Consider the following 16,800-nt stretch of genomic DNA (forward strand, 5'->3'; position numbering starts at 1 on the left):
TTCTCCCAGGGCTGGAGCCATCCATCCCCTGCATTAAACTGCTCCAAGTCACACAGGACTGCCTCAACGTACTGACAAGTACTAACAGAATTAACGCTATTTCTGAAGATACGTAAATTCAAACAAACAAACGATGTGAAAATAGAACTGGAGAGTGTGTAGCACGTGCCTTGCTGCTACCGAAAGGACCAACTGGAAACATTTGCACAGTCCAGGGAACAATGCATTAGCTTTATTGATTGTGAAAGTACAGCGACATTGTATGCGTCTAAGTTAACGTTTCTTGGAAGGACAGGAGAGACCGCCCAGTAGAAGTTTCTGTGACTGTAGAAGTCTTCTGTGTCTACGCTCTATGAACCAGTAGCCACACGCCACATGAGCACTTGAAATGTGGCGGGGGCCACTGAGGAACTGAGATTTAAATTGTATTTAACTTTAATCATCTTGAATTTAAATGGTACACGAGACTGGCGCCCCCATATCGGACAGTGCAGAGCAACGGTGTGTGTGTTTTATTGTGAGAAAGGAGGGGTGGGGTTTACACATAATAGGAACGAAGCATCCTGAATGCGCATGAGCTGGCTCTGTTCTCCCTCTGGCCACTCATAAGTCCCAACCACCTTTTGCGGGTGACACGTGCTAGCTTCGAGCGTTCTGTCTGTTCATTTACTCCGTGCTTCCAGTGGTCCTGTCAGAGTCCTTTTTAGGGAGAAGATGTTTCCGATAGACCCAAGGCTTCATTGCCCTTCAGGGGATTCAGTCAACACTTAGGGAGCACCAGACACCGGACCCACAGTGAGGATTCCCAGGTGACAGGGATGATGTCCCCGCCCGCAGGACAGGGTAGACCAGGCAGGTAACAAGAGCCCTGTGACACCAGTACCCTGCAGTGACACGGCAATGTGCCGGAGCCGTGGGTGTGGTGATGTCAAGGCTCAGGGAAGAAAAACATTATTTCTTGCCATGGGAAGAATCGCTTGAACATTATAGATCCTTCCAAGTTCCTTCATATTCTCAGGGGAGCCGCTAAAGCTTTGTACTGTTCAAAGAATGCAGATTTCTCATAATGGCTCTCGGGGTTCTCTCCAGGAATTCTTTCAGCTCTACAGCAAGGCTCCAAGGAGGAGTCACAAGATCAAATAGGGAGTTCATAGCATGCTCCTGGGCCTCCCTCCATGCCAGGTGGAAGTGGGTGTCAGTGAGCCTATGTCCTGCCCGTCCCCACAATAGCCCAGATGTGGGCCTCCCGCTGTGCATCCAGAAAGCTGTGTCAGTGAGTGTGAGTATAGGGGGTGCTCAGCTGGCTGCTGTCCAGTATAACTTTGAACCTGCTCCTATCCTGAGGCAGAGCTTAATACCTGCACCTTGGTGGGCATTCGAGGAATAGTTTTTGAATGATCAATGAAAAAAAAGAATAAACGCGAACACTTATTGAGCACTTCCTACGTGCTAGGACACGGCTCTAAGCACTTCCCACGTGTTAACTCATGTGAACTCACTTCCTGTGACAATACCATGAAACGGGTAATGTGACTGTATCCGTTTTACAGATGAGGCAGTTGAGTGAAAGGTTAGGTTAATAACACGTGGAGGCAGGATTCCAATCCAGGAGCATCTCTTATAACCACTGTCCGGTGCATGGTTAGATGGTTGGTCCCCTCTGCTTCCTAGCCGTTTTGAAGTTTTCTCCATTAGCGTCATGGTCTGCAAGGGGCCAGTGTGGGTGACAAGAGGCAGCTTCAGGAGGCTTTAGGCCCTCTCCCCGGTCTCCCCAGGCCACCCCAAATAAATATACCAACTAAGTAAAAGCTGGGTACCTGCCGTCCAAAGTTTCAAGCTGTTCCTCCAGCCCCCAGGCTGACCCCTGCAGACCCCTTAGACAAATTCCAGAGCTGCCACTGTTGAGGGTCTTCTGAGAAGCTCTTTTTGATGCTTTCATGTCTGTTGTCTAAGAAGGATAGTGGGGACAGGGTCTAATGGGGTGTATCCAGTTGTTCGTCTATTCTCATTAGTTGTCACCTAGCTCTGAATGAGCTCTGAGGGGAACGAGGATGTCAGAGGACATTTAATAACAGGCCAAGTGTGAGGAAGGCAGTAGCTGACATGGCTGTCCGCATCCTGCCTGGTCTAGGGGACCGCTCGCTGGAGGGCAACTGGCCAGCACATTGGAATATGGGGTGGGAAGGGAAACAGAACAAAGGATAGCATGGTCCTAAACCTGCCTCCCAACATTATTGAAAGAAAAATTTATAGTCTCCTATAAAATCAGTACTTACCCAAATCCTGTTACATAGGCACTCATATCAGTAGTTTCGCTATAGGCTTGGGGAAGAGTATTACTACCCACCCTGCACCCTAAGGAATGATATAATTGTTGAAAAGTTGGTTTACGGATAAAGAAGTCTGCTTCCTAGCACCCAGGGCCCTGGGAATGACCACTGACTATGATGAGGAACTGAGGGTTCCGTCAACGTCAACGTATCTTAGAAATTCTCGTTAGTGCTTTCAGAGAACATAAGAAGTGTTCTTAATGATCACATTCATTGGTTTTGTAACATCGTTTGCATATAAAATGGTTTTAAGGGTGCTTAAAAACTGTTGATTGGCTTTTGCTCTTAATTAAACTTTTTCCTTATTTACACTGTAAATTTGCTGGGCTAGTCCTTTTCAAATGTAACAAATACCCCTTTCACCGTACCACAAAAACAGCCTGTGGCAATTGTTCTCCACGGTCCCTACTTATAATTAACTCTGAGCTTAAGATACACACCAAATCTCCAGGCTAAGGGGCCCCTTGGAGCCTGGGGTCCTCTTTTCTGGGGACTGCAGTTGAAGATAAGGAGCCAGAATCTGCAGGCCCTTCTGAGGCTCCCTCCTCCCTTTCTGTGGTCCTTTCAACAAAGACATATTGGTCTGCCATGGGCCAGGCTCTGTGCCAAGCTAAAGGAACTCTTTCAACAGATATTATTGAGTGCTTGTTACATGCCAGGCACTATCCTAGGTGTCAGAGACAGAGCAGGGAACAGAACAAAATTCCTTGCTTGTACAGCACCTGACATTCTTATGGGGGCAACAGAAAAAGTCACTAAGTAAACTGTATAATATGATAATGGAAAGCGACGTGTGTAACAGGAAGTAGGGCAGGGGAAGGAGACGCGTTAGGGCAGAGGTTGTAGTTTTTACCTTGTGGTCAAGAAAGACCATCTCTGAGAGGATAAGATGGAAGCCAGGGCCTGAGACAGGTAAGGAGGGGAGCCAGGTGCAGGCAGAGGCCCTGAAGGGGCAGGCCTACCTCAGTGTGGTGCGGTGGCGGTGCTGGGAATGGCAAGGAGGCCAGTGTCACTGGAGCAGGGGCAGGGGGAGCCAGGGGAAAGGTAGAAATGTGAAGACTGGCATTTTCCAGGGAAGGCAGGGGAGGAGAGACTTAAGTGATTATACAAAGGAATTAAACGATTATACAAATTAATGAAATAAAGTTAAGGGCCACGAAGGAGAGGGACAAGGTACCATGAGACTCTGTCGTGTGAGGATTAACTTGTTGAGGCAGTGGGGAAATGCTTCCCGGAGGATGTGAAATGGAGAACCACTGAATGAAGGGTTAGAGCAAGGGGATGTTTGCAGACAGGGGGTGCATCACATGAACATATCTTCCACACGAGGGGACCCCTTGAGTCTGAGGCCCTGAAGGAAGGGCAGGTGGCCGGAGGTGGGCAGGGTGAGAGTGGGGTCAGGCCAGTGAGGGGTAGAGGGAGATGGAAGCCAGACCTGCAGGGCCTTCTAGGGAGATTCAGGATTTTAATGTTTGTTATAAAAGCAAAGGGAAACCTCATCAAAGGGTGTTTTGAGGAGAGGGGTGAGGATTGTTCATCAAATTTGCATTTGAGAAATTTAATCTGACTGCAAAGTAAAAAATGAATTTGAAGGGGACCCTGGTTAAGAGATTTTCTCAGTAGCCCAGGTGAGAAGCAATGATAATGTGGACTAGAAAGAAGAGAAATCGAGGGACTCCAGAGAAGTAATTGATCAAAGTGGAATGGACAGGATGTGGGGTGAGGGAGACAGAAGAAGTCAGAGATGTTTCTGTTTCTGACTCACAGGAGGATGGATGGATGGTTGGATGGACAGATGGATGGATGGATGGACGGACAGATGGACAAGTTGAAAGATGGGACATTTACTCCAGTCGGTTACACTGAAAGGGAAGCACATTTGGCGGGGAGCTCAGGGATAGGCATGATGTTGGCAGTAGCAAGGAAAGTGTATGAATTGAATCTGGGGATCTGGGGATACACTGAGATGCCTGCAAAACATTCAAATGAGATGTCCAGTAGCCAGTTGTATGGACTGCTCTGGAACCCAAAGGAGACAGGTCTGGGCCCAAATATAAACTAGTGAATCTTGGAGCATAGAATGGTGGCTGAAACCACTGGCATGATAAGATTATCTGTGGAGCAAGCAGGGAGGACATGGAGAAGCCTAGGACCCAGCCTGGAGGAGCTTCAATAATGGGAAATAGTGAGGCTGAGGCAAGGCTGCCTAACGTGTCGAAAGGAGCATTGTCTCCTTTAGAGACGATGAGGGTATCAGGAGCGTCCTGTTGAAGACTCCAGTGCAGTGAAGACTGATGTAGCAACATGAGAATTACTCATGAAATTAGCAAACGGTGCTTTGAATGGAGTGGGCAGGGGGTGAGGAGGCAATGAGTTGAGGACATGACAGGAGGGGCAACAACTCCAGAAGGGGGTCCCTTCTGAGCTTTGGTTCTCATCCTCACGGTGTTCCCCGTGCCCTCTTGCCCCATTTTCCCGGCTCATAGGGGGTATCTGAGAGAAGAGTGAAACGTGTGACCCCATCTATTCCACCCAATTCTTTCAACAAGTAACCCAATCTTGATGCTCATGCTGAAGACCACTCTTTCCGGGGTTTGTGGTTCCACAGTAATGTGCTTCTTTCTGCCAGATGAGCCTCTCCCACAGTCGCTTCTGATGATCACTCCTGTCATGATCCAGTTTAGGAATAAAGGCAGGTGAAGGGAGGATGGTGGGACAAGGGGTTAGTTGGATAAGATGGCCGGCATGGAGAGCCTTTGACATTAACATTTAGATGGATGAGAATCAGGGTGAAACCAATTGACACACCATGTTTAGGAAAGCAGAGAGAAAAATCTGGAAGAATTGGGCAAAAGAAGAGTCAGGGGGGTCCTACCAGGATGCTGAAGATTAAGGACTGAGCATGTCTGATAGAGGGTCTAGGTGAAAACAGGACACGGGCAAGACTAAGTAACACATAAAACCAACAGCAAGAGCAAAGATGCACATTGAGTCACCTACCACTAAACTCGAAGGTTCCTTATTTGTTTGGTGCTCAGAGCTGGCGTGGCCTGAGCGTCCAGGTGGTGGGCACAAGTAGGGACACCAGTCTGGCGTACAGGTCACGCAGGGTAGGGCGCTGAGCCCTTCCCATCCGTCACTGGTCCCTCCTGCATCTTGCACCTTGAAACCAATGCAGCAGCGGTCCTTGGCAAGAGTGTAACCACAGGAGGAGCAAAGCCATTATTTGCAGCCATCAGTTGTAATTAAAATTAATTTTGAGTCTCCTCTCAGAGGGCAAATGTTACTTAAATCATTGTGATTCTGAGTTACCTTAAATATGTCATCAAGATTTAGCAGAAAGAGAGAAGTGGTTGGAGGTGAATATTATCAATGACACACTCCACTTCCGCTGCTATAGTGATATCTCATTACATACGAGTTACAACTGCAAGGCTATTACCCATATCCATTGTGTTTAAAATGAAAATGTTAAAATATTTGAAGCTACTTAGAAGTGTTTTAATATAATGCGATGTGACAAAAGGGCATAATTAACCGCTTTAGGGGCTTACAATAAAGCATGGAGACCTGCTTTAAATGTCAATTACCCCACCTCTAATGTATGAATGCACACATACATAAATGCATGCGTACACACATCCGTAAACACACACATGTATACATAAGCGTATGTACATGGGGAAAAGCACCAGCAGATTATAATTTTTCAGTAATGAGCATGGTTTGTTATGTTTTATACCAGGTCTTTATGTGCCTATTTCTTACCCAAAAAAAATTATTTTTGCCCTATTTCTTACGGTAAAGGCTTTTTTGAAAGGAATGAGAGGAATTAACAAGGCCTTTATGCAGACTTTCTCAGAATGTCAGTTTGTTCCCTTTTGTGATGGGCTAACATTGAGTGGTGATTATAATATAAACATTAGTTGGGTTTTGATCATATTCCAGTCATCCATGGCTAAATAGGTACTTTTTTTCCCCAATTAGAAAGGCAATTCATACACATTGAAGAAAAATTACCCAGTAACAAAAAGTTGGGAAAAATTGCTCAGAACCTCACCCACTAAGTTCAAACCCTACTATTTTTATTTTGTTTCCTTCATCTCTTTCTATTCTCTGCCTTGAATTCGTTGGCTTTAATTTTTTAAAGAAAAGTAAGTTTATTGTTTCATTGCTGATTATAAAGACAGTATAGGGGGCGCCTGGGTGGCTCAGTCAGTTAAGCCGTCCAACTTCTGCTCAGTCATGATCCCACCCTTGTGGGTTCGAGCCCCACGTCAGTCTCTGTGCTGACAGCTCAGAGCCTGGAGCCTGCTTCATATTCTGTGTCTCCCTCTCTCTCTGCTCCTCCCCTGGTCACACAACGCTCTCTCTCTCTGTCTCTCTCTCCTCAAAAATAACAGACATAAAAAAACTAATAAAAAGACAGTATAAACTGTGTACACAAAGGGGTTACACAAAATCATCAAGATGAAAATAAATATCACTCCAAATTTCCCACCCTGCAGAAATCCTAACCCACCCTTCACTTATCCCACCAAGCGTTTCTGCACACATATGGCAATTATTTTATATAAACAGACTCTTACAAGACACGTGCTTTGTAAACCCACTCTACTTCACTCCGCAGTCTGTCACAGAGATCTTTCCAGGTGAGGAAATTAAAGCTATAGTAATACTTTTTAATGATTGTGTCACATTCCATTGTTTTAGAGACTGTTGCTATCACAACCCTTTGGGAGCTTCCTGGGTTAATCTGAAACCACTCCCATACACAGAGGGCAGGGAGCGACCACAGAAGAGGAGGCACTCTAGTATGTAGCTGGGAGTTTTAACAAGTAAAGGGAACTTACCTCCAAGGCTCCTCTTGGACGGCAGCAAGGCAAGTGGATCCTTGCATCCCTCTGCCAAATCTGAAAGGTTTAATGAAGAGGCCTTACTGGTCGCATATACTGATCAAATGTTCTCAGCACCATATCACTGTCTCAAAGCTATGTCCTTGGAGTAGCCTCTGGGAGCAGGAAAGACAAGCAGAACCCACATTCCGAGGGGGAGATTGGGTGAGGAACTTCAAGTGCCCAGGTCCAACTCATGGGTCAGCCCTGATCACATCTTTTCAGTGATCTTTCCAACAGAGACCACTGTTGATCAGTTCCCTGTTGATATCCCTGAATGGTTTCAACTAGGTGAGGACAGAATGAATTGTGTTTTAGAAAAGCAGCTCACAGCATGAATTCACTAGAGAAGGAAAGTCTGGAGGCAAAAGTGAAATATTGCAGGTAAAATATTATCAAGTCTTGAATTAAATTATCAGCAATAATGATACAAGTGACAGCTCGCTTTTACTTAGTTCTTACTATGTGCCAAACACTTATCAATGCATTACTGATATTAACTCAGTTCTCACAAAAACTCTACATGGTAGGCCCTATTTTAATTTCCATTTTACAATTAAAGGAACTAAGACACAGAGAGGTTAAATAACTTGTCCGAAGTCACACAACTAGAAAGTGCCAGAATTGGGATTCAAACCCAGGGATTCTGACTCCAAAGCCTATGATCCTACCCCCCATGCTACACTGCGCAGAAACAAGGATGGAAAACAAAAGTTACTATCCCTGATGAACTTAGATGCAAAAATCCTCAAAAATATTAACAAATCAAAGTCAGCAATATAGTAGAAGGATAATATATCATACTCAAGTGAGGTTTATTCCAAGAATGCAAAGATGGCTCCATATCTACAAATCAATCAGTGTGACACCCCCCATTAACAAAATGAAGGATGAAAATAATGTAATCATCTCAAAACATACAGAAAAAGCATTTGACAATATTCAGTGTCCTTTTATGATAAAAACTCTCAACAAAGTGGGTATAGAGGGAACATACCACAACAAATAAAGTCCGGATATGACAAGCCCACAGCTAACATAATGGTGAAAAGCCCACTCCATGGTGAAAAACTGAAAAATTTTCTTCTAAGATCAGGAAAAAGACAAAGATGCCCACCCACTCTTGCCACTTTTATTCAACAAAATTTAACAGTTTAAGCCACAGCAGTTAACAAGAAAAAGAAATAAAAATAAAAGGCATCCGAATTGGAAAGGAAAGAGTAAAATTCTCACTGTTTGTGGATAACATGATTTCATGTATAGAAAACCCTAAAGATTCCACCAAAAACACATTAGAATAAATGAATACAATTTTCAGGGTACAAAATCAAAATACAAAAATCTTTAGCACTTCTTTTTTTTAATGTTTATTATTTTGAGAGAGAAAATGAACAAGTGAGGGGGGTTGCAAAGACAGAGGGAGACACAGAATCTGAAACAGACTCCAGGCTCTGAGCTGTCAGCACAGAGCTGAACCTAGAGCTCAAACCCATAAGCTGTGAGATCGTGACCTGAGCCAAAGTCGGATGCCTAACCAATTGAGCCACCCACCTGCCCCTTGCATTTCTATACACTAACAACAAACTCTCAGAAAGAGAAATTAAGAGAACAATCAGATTTATAATTACATTAAAAAGATTAAAATATCTAGGAATAAATGTAACCAAGGAGGAAAAACACCTATACTCTAATACACTGATGAAAGAAATTGAAGACACACATAAATGGAAAGATAGTCCATGCTCATGGATTAGAAGAATTATTATTGTTAAAACGTCCATACTACCCAAAGCAACCTATAGATTCAGTGCAATTCCTATCAAAATTCCAATGGCATTTCTTTACAAAAATAGAACAAACAATTCTAAAATTTGTATGAGACTACAAAAGACCTTGAATAGCCAAAGCAGTCTTGAGAAAGAAAAAGCTAGAGGCATCACACTCCGTGATTTCAAACTACATTACAAAGTGATAGTAATCAAAACAGTATGGTATTGGCATAAAAACAGACATATAGATCAATGAAACAGAATAGGGGATCCCAGAAATAGCCCACATGTATAATGGTCAATTAATTTACAACAAAAGAGGCAAGAATATACAATGGGAAAAGAAAGAGTCTCTTCAATAAATGGTGTTTATATTTATTAACTTGGGCACCATATGCCAAAGAATGAAAATAGGCCACTATGTTTACACAAGATACAAAAGTTAACTCCAAATGAACTGAAGACCTGAATATAATCCTGAAACCATTAACTCCTAGAAGAAAACGTAGGTGCTAAGCTCCTTGACATTGGTCTTGGTGATGATTTTTGGATCTGACTCTAAAAGCCAAGCCAACAAAAGCATAAAAAGTAAGCAAATGGGACTACTATCAGAAAAAAATCTTCTGCCGGCAAAGGAACCATCAACAAGAGGAAAAGGCACCTATGGATGAGAGAAACTATGAGCAAATCATATATCGGATAAGGGGTAATATCCAAACATACAAATAACTCACATAACCCACAGCAGATAAAACAATCCAATTTAAAAATGGGCAGCAGAATGTGAATAAATATTTCTTCTAAAGAAGACATACAGATGGCCAGCAAGCACATGAAAAATGTTCAACATCACTAGTCATCAGAGAAATGCAAATCAAAACCACAATAAGATATCACCCCACACCTGTGAGAATGGCTGTTATCAAAAAGACAGGAAATAGCAAGTGTTGGCAAGCTATGAGAAAGGGGGCCCCTTGTGTCCTGTTGGTAGGAATGTAAGTTAGCAGCCACTATGGAAACATTATGGAGCCTGCCTCCTCAAGAAAGTAAAAGTAGAACTACCATATGAGCTAGCAATCCCATTACTGGATATTTATCTAAAGAAAAAAAAAAAAAACACTAGGGGCACGTGGGTGGCTCAGTCGGTTAAGTGTACAACTTTGGCTCAGGTCATGATCTCAGTCCATGAGTTCGAGCCCCGCATCAGGCTCTGTGCTGACAGCTCAGAGCCCGGAACCTGCTTCAGATTCTGTGCCTCCCTCTCTCTCTGCCCCTCCCCTGCTCACGCTCTGTCTCTTTCTGTCTCTCAATAATAAATAAACATTACAAAAAAATTAGGGGCGCCTGGGTGGCTCAGTCAGTTGAGGCATCTGACTTCTGCTCAAGTCGTGATCTCACAGTTCATGGGTTCGAGCCCCGCATTGGGCTCTGTGCTGACAGCTCAGAGCCTGAAGCCTGCTTCGGATTCTGTGTCTCCCTCTCTCTGCCCCTCCCCTGCTCATGCTCTTTATCTCTCGCTCTCAAAAATAATAAACATTTTTTTAAAAATGCTAATTTGAAACATATGCCCTCCTATGTCCTTGCAGCATTATTTACAATGGTTAAGATATGAAACCACCTAAGTGTCCATCATGGATGAATAGATATGATGATGTGAAATAGATTAGATAGAGGATAGATAGATAGATAATGGAATACTATTCAGCCATAAAAAAAGAATGAAATCTTGCCATTTGTGACAACATGGTGGAATTAAAGGATATTATTCCAAGTGAAATGAGTTATACAGAGAAAGACAGATGATGATTTCACTTATATCTGGAATCTAAAAAACAAGCAAACAAAGCAAAACAAAGCAAAAATTGACCCATACAGAGAACAAACTCTGAATCACCAGAGGGGAGGAGGAGGGGGGAAAGACAAAATAGGTGAAGGAGATTAATGAGGCATATAGTCTTCAAGTTATAAAATAAATTAAGACTTGGGAATAAAAGGTACAGCCTAAGGACCATAAGCAATAATATTATGATGAGAGATGGTAGCTTGAGTTACTATGGCGAGAATGTTGTAATGTATATAAATATCAAATCACTATATTGTACACCTGAAGCTAATACAATATTGGGGTTGCTAGAAGGAGGGGGGTTGGAGGTAGGTGAAATGGAGGAAGAAGGTCAAGTGATACAAACTTCCAACTATTAAGTAGCAAGTCCTGGGGATGTAATAATGTAAGCACGATGATTACAGTCAGCAGTATTGTCGTATATACATGATAGTTGCCAAAAGAGTGAATCCTAAAGTCTTCATCACGATAAAAAAAAAAAAAAAGTTTAACTTTGTATGGTGCCAGATGTTAACTGGACTTATTGTGGTGGTTGTCTTACAACATATACAAATATCAAATGATTCTGTTGTACACCTGAAACTAGTATAAGTCAATCATACCTTGATTTAGGAAAATATTTTTTAAAATAAAAAGATAGTTGCTGACTAGATGCCAGGGGACTAAGTTGTAGGAGCTGTTTAGGCATATCTGTCCTGTTTCCACACCTTTTTTCCTATTTCCTCTTTAAAACTAGTTCAAGCTCATCTTTCCCGAAGATTGGCTGCTTTCAGTGCGCAGTTTCCCCTGCTCTGCTGACCTCCAAACAAGCATCCTGGGCTCTTTGTGGGTTCGAATTGCTAAGCAATAACGATGTCACTTTTATTCACATGAGAGGGATAATTCCTTTTTGATGGGAACTGTCCTATGGTCCGTGCACTTGGACACGTACTTCTCACTTGGTCTTCCTAACAATCCTGTGAAGGTAGCCCATCGTCAACCTCTTCTTACAGATGAAGTGCAGCGAGGTTCAGAATTATATCTAAGTTCATGCTTCAGGGGAGTAGTACATCCAGTATTCATATCAGGTCTCTGGGCCACCTAAGCTAAACACTACACAATGTCAACATGAATGGCTTCGGAATAACAAGGAAAAAACACCCATACCAGGAGAGAAACAAGGATGTAATTTATAACTCTAAAGCTCAGGTCTTTCTACCTTACTAGACTCTGTCTCCTGAAATACCAAGTCCTTATAGTCTTGACTCCTTGGCCTTCATGAATAGTTGACCTTTTGTCAGCCACAAATCCCATTGGATTTTTCGAACTTTTATACCCAAACAGGTGAACTCTCCAAACGTCTTCCTTTCAACCCAAATGGTAGTTTTCTGGTACTGAGAAAGGCCCTCTCCCAGCTGGTCAGCCTCCAAAACAAAGTAGGGATAGGAGCTCAACCAGTGGGCAGTGGTTATCTCTGTGGATCCCTTGTCTAAGAGCCTCCCATATTTGTCACATGCTGGAAATGTCCTGTAGGCATTTCCTCATTGTCATTTGATACTATTTCACCTCAGAGTGCCCTAGGAGAAGGAATTGAGTTTTCCTAAAAGAACGTTTGCTATATGATAGCCTTCTTAATTGGCTTGTGATTTAAGGTGAATGAGATTTCAAGAAAAGATGGCAGTGAACCTCCATGTACTGACTTGTTTGCCCCTCAACAGTCTATATTATTGCTTTCCTAGCCAACTGAGAGCTTGATCTAAAAGAGGATACCTGAGAATCACCGTCTCTTTCACGGAGGCATTTTCAGAATATCCAGCAGGAGTTTAGGGAAGGCTCTCCTGACTGAGGGACGTATCAACTTTCTTCTTTTGCCTTCACTTTCACTGACTCAGTATGAGTGATAGTGAGACCTTTCTTCTCATTTTATTGCTGCTGTTGAGGGAAGGTGATTTTCTCATTGGCATGCCAGAAGGCAAAGGATTACTTTGATAAGGGCTGACCCAGTATAGCCAAGAGGGTAATCATGCCATGCCCAGCCTAATCTGGCTGGGCAGAATTCATGTTCTTTTGTTCTTCTCCACAGCCAACTCCTTCGTCTGAGATATTAAGCCCATTCCCTCTGCGAAAAACATCTCTCCTCCCTGCCTTAAGATACACTGACTTATCCAGACTTGCACATTTTATCACTGAAAGAAAAAATACCTCCTAAACCTATTTCAGTAATTCTTAAACCATCTCCTGAGTACACATAATAATGTCTGACAGTTGTCCTCTAGCGCAAGCTCTCGAGGCACAGCCACCACCGCCTTTTTTCATCAGGGAAAAGGAGAAGCAGGGGAACTCCCAAGGGCTCAGAACTATAAGTCCCACCTTGGGAGGTGCTGTTTCTCAGGACATCCGGGCTTAGAGTGGAACTTGGAGACATATTCTACAAGGGAGGGGTGGAGAAGGTGGACTCCCCCTTTTTTAAAAAATATGGTAAAATACACATGACATGAAATTTACCATATTAACGATTTGTAAGTGTCCAGTTCAGTGGCATTGAGTTCATTCACATTGTTATGCAACCGTCACCACCCATTGCCAGAACTTTTTCATCTTCCCAAACTGCAAGTCTATACCTACTCAACACTAACTCCGTGCTCCCCACCTCCCTGCGCCCCCTGCAATCACCGTTATTTCTTTCTCTATGAATTTGACTATGTTAAATACTAATATAAGTGGAAATCATGTAGTATTTACCCTTTTGTGTTGGGCGTATTTCACATAGCATAATACCCTCAAGGTGGACTATTTTATTTTATTTTATTTTATTTTATTTTTAATTTTATTTATTTTTGAGAGAGAGAGAGACAGACAGAATGCAAGCAGGGGAGGGGCAGAGAGAGAGGGAGACACAGAATCCGAAGCAGGCCCAGGCTCTGAGCTGTCAGCACAGAGCCCGATGCGGGGCTCAAACTCACAAATTGTGAGACCATGACCTGAGCCGAAGTCGGACACGTAACCGACTGAGCTACCCAGGTGCCCCTGGACTCTTTTAGTTTAAATAGTGAAATATAGGTACAGAACAGGGCATACAGCATCAAATACAGTTTAATAGGTGGTTGTAAAGCAAACATTCAGGACCATTCTAGTACTCCAGACAGCCCCCGTGAACCTCGCCTGACCACAACTTGCCCCTTCTTCCACTGAGGCAGTGACCATCAAGACACGGTATTCATTAGTGAGGTGAAGATTCCATGCGTTATGCTCACCTGCTGTTGTGTTAGGGCCACTGCATGTGGTTGTGCATTGCAGACAGTGCTGTGAAGAGAGGCCCCGGGGCTCGGCACTGTGGCCTCGGGGAAAGGTGCTCATAGGGTATTCGGAATGAATACCATGAGGTCTCTGACCCCCGAAAGGTCATAACCTAGTAGAATCACACTTTCGAATGAAGAAAGGATACTACCATGCACATAAAGAGAAATAAAAACAATCTCAGTCTGCCTAGGAAATACCGCTGTACATATGTCTTGTGTGTTCCCCCATCAGGAGGAGAGTAAAGCGATTAATCTAGAGAAATAGCTGCCAAGTTAAAAATAAAATTAAATTAAAATAAAATAAAATAAAATAAAATATAAAATAAGAGTGAGGGAGGGAGGGAGGGAGGGAGGTAACCAAGCGAACAGTAGGAGATGATGGGGAAACTCTTTATTTCAAAGGCTCTGTTATGGGAGATGAGAGTGCAGTCTTATCGGAGATTGAAGTCCCCATGTAGAACATTCCAGAACAATTTGAGAGGCCCAGGGGTGATAAATCACAGGGAATGGGCGGCATTCATCCTGAGATCTAAGAGAAATAAAGTGTGAAAGAGGGGCGATTCTGACAAGGAGATACATAGATCTAAGACAGTGCTGCTTCTGAAGATTGGGGAGGCTCTAATGTGATGCCTGCCTTTTTAAAAAAACGTCCCAGGGAAAGTCAAGCAGTACAGGGAGGCAGACCTAATCTCCCTTCAGAGGAGCTGACTTAAAGCCTGATGTGTGTAGAACAGCCATGATTCAGGTCTATTGGAGCATCTTCATTCGGGAGGCTCAAATGGCTTTACTGCCTGAATTATTACAGCCCTGCTGTAGCTGTGTGTGAGCACTGGCTCTCCTAATGCAAAAGCCGGGACAATCCACACATACCAGCACCCCAATTACTTGCCTCACCCATTGCCACTGCAAAAATATGGATAGGGGACCTCTGGTTTAAGCAAAGTGTACTCTGAGAAATTGGATCTTAGTGCAGGTCACCATGAGGGAAACTTGGCCTGCATGTGGGTCCATTTCTGGTGTTACCATCTGTGTGGGCATCAGCGGTACAGATCGTGAGAACCGTCTCATGTCTGTTCACAGCACATGACAAGAGCACCAACTGACATTTATCCATCACTTACTATATAACCAGTGGTTTTCTAATCTTCTTTTCTGTTTTAATGTCACAGTGATCCCGTGAGGCAGACACTGTTAATCCCCATTCTACAGATGAGAAAAACTAAACCACAGGAGAGCTAGTAACTTGTCCCAAAATCACAAGTGTGGAGATTCTGACCACACCATGCCTGACTCTGGACCTCACACACATGGTGCAGAGAGCAGTGTAGGGAATTCAGGGACGACAACTGAGGTTAGGTCCATGTTCGCACCTCCGAGGGCGGGGCCGTGGTTATAGCCATCATTTGTCAAGGCGGGTGCCATAGAAGCCTTCAAAATCTCAGGGTTAGTTGTGATTTAGTGAACTTGCTCTACATTCAGTCCAAGAAATATTCTGTTGTGATTCATATAGGACTCCATGTAGAAGTTTCAAACCTCTACCCACGCAGCGCGTCTGTAAATGGTCAAGAATAACTTCACGATAGTTGCTGCAAAATGCAAATAATTCTAAATCCTTCCCAGCTTCAAGAGCAAAATAGGAAGTGTAATAGGTGTGTAGTGTTTAATCTTTGTTTATCGGTAAAGCAGCATGGATGTGAATGATCTCTATGTAATGTGCTTGCATTCTGGGGCTCGAACAGCCCAACGATTGCTTTAATTCATTGTTTGCTTGGGCACCTGGTGGCTCAGTCGGTTTAAGCATCCAACTTTGGCTCAGGTCATGATCTCACAGTTCGTGCGTCGAGCCTGCCGGCTAAGGATCCTGTGTCTCCTCTCTGTCTGCCCCTCCCCTGCTCATGCAGGGAGGGTTTTTTTTTTCATTAAAAAAATTTTAAAAAATCATCGTTTATTTTCCCTTGCAGATGATCATTCCGGGTGAGACTACAGACCATAGAAGGAGATACCAACTCCGACTACATCAATGGAAATTATATCGATGTATGTATTTTAAAACCGTCAGTAAACCCAACTGTTCTGCCACATTCCACATCGTGTGTCTGCTATGGTACTGGTGGGCACTCACTGCTCCAAATCCAGAAGCAAACACATTAACGTTACTTCACAGCCTGCAGAACTTTACGGTGGAGACATGGCCACTCCTGTTCTCAAGTCGGCCTACTGGCTGCTGAACTCCTCTGTGACATTCCGTGTCTTCCGTGCTGCTGTGGACCAAGGATAGCGTTTCCATGTTTTTGTCAACAACTTAGATTATTTGACACTTTAAAAGAAATCTGTTTACATATTAATAAGATAAAACTCTCTTAATTCCTAATTCGATGATTTGCGATCTCTCGTCATTACTGCACTTTTAAGTTGCCTTCAAAGTAGTCTGCAGCTGTTTAACCAGGACATCGAATGCACACAAGACATGTCATTAAATATGTAGGCTGTTTAATTATTGAAGACTGCTTCTTTGTTCATCCTGCATCATGTTAACTTAATGTCTTACATTAGAATAAATTCCTGAGGAGACAGCATGTTTCCAGTTGAAAGAATGAATGAACTCAAAAGTAGCCTGAAAATGAAGGGAAAGTCACTGTTACTTTCAAGGCTCAGGTTCACGTGAAACAGACCTTTGCTCCCTTG

General features: G+C 43.3%; 1 protein-coding gene across 1 annotated transcript in view; it reads left to right on the forward strand.

Moving 5' to 3' along the window:
• The window catches only part of PTPRM (protein tyrosine phosphatase receptor type M), a 794,802-nt gene that overhangs the window by 694,115 nt on the left and 83,887 nt on the right, over nt 1–16,800 (forward strand). Inside the window, 2 exon segments of the mRNA XM_032595357.1 lie at nt 16,077–16,082; nt 16,085–16,152. Coding sequence (XP_032451248.1) covers nt 16,077–16,082; nt 16,085–16,152 — 74 coding nt within the window.

This window comes from Lynx canadensis, chromosome D3 (genome assembly GCF_007474595.2).
Source record: "Lynx canadensis isolate LIC74 chromosome D3, mLynCan4.pri.v2, whole genome shotgun sequence".
NCBI lineage: Eukaryota > Metazoa > Chordata > Mammalia > Carnivora > Felidae > Lynx > Lynx canadensis.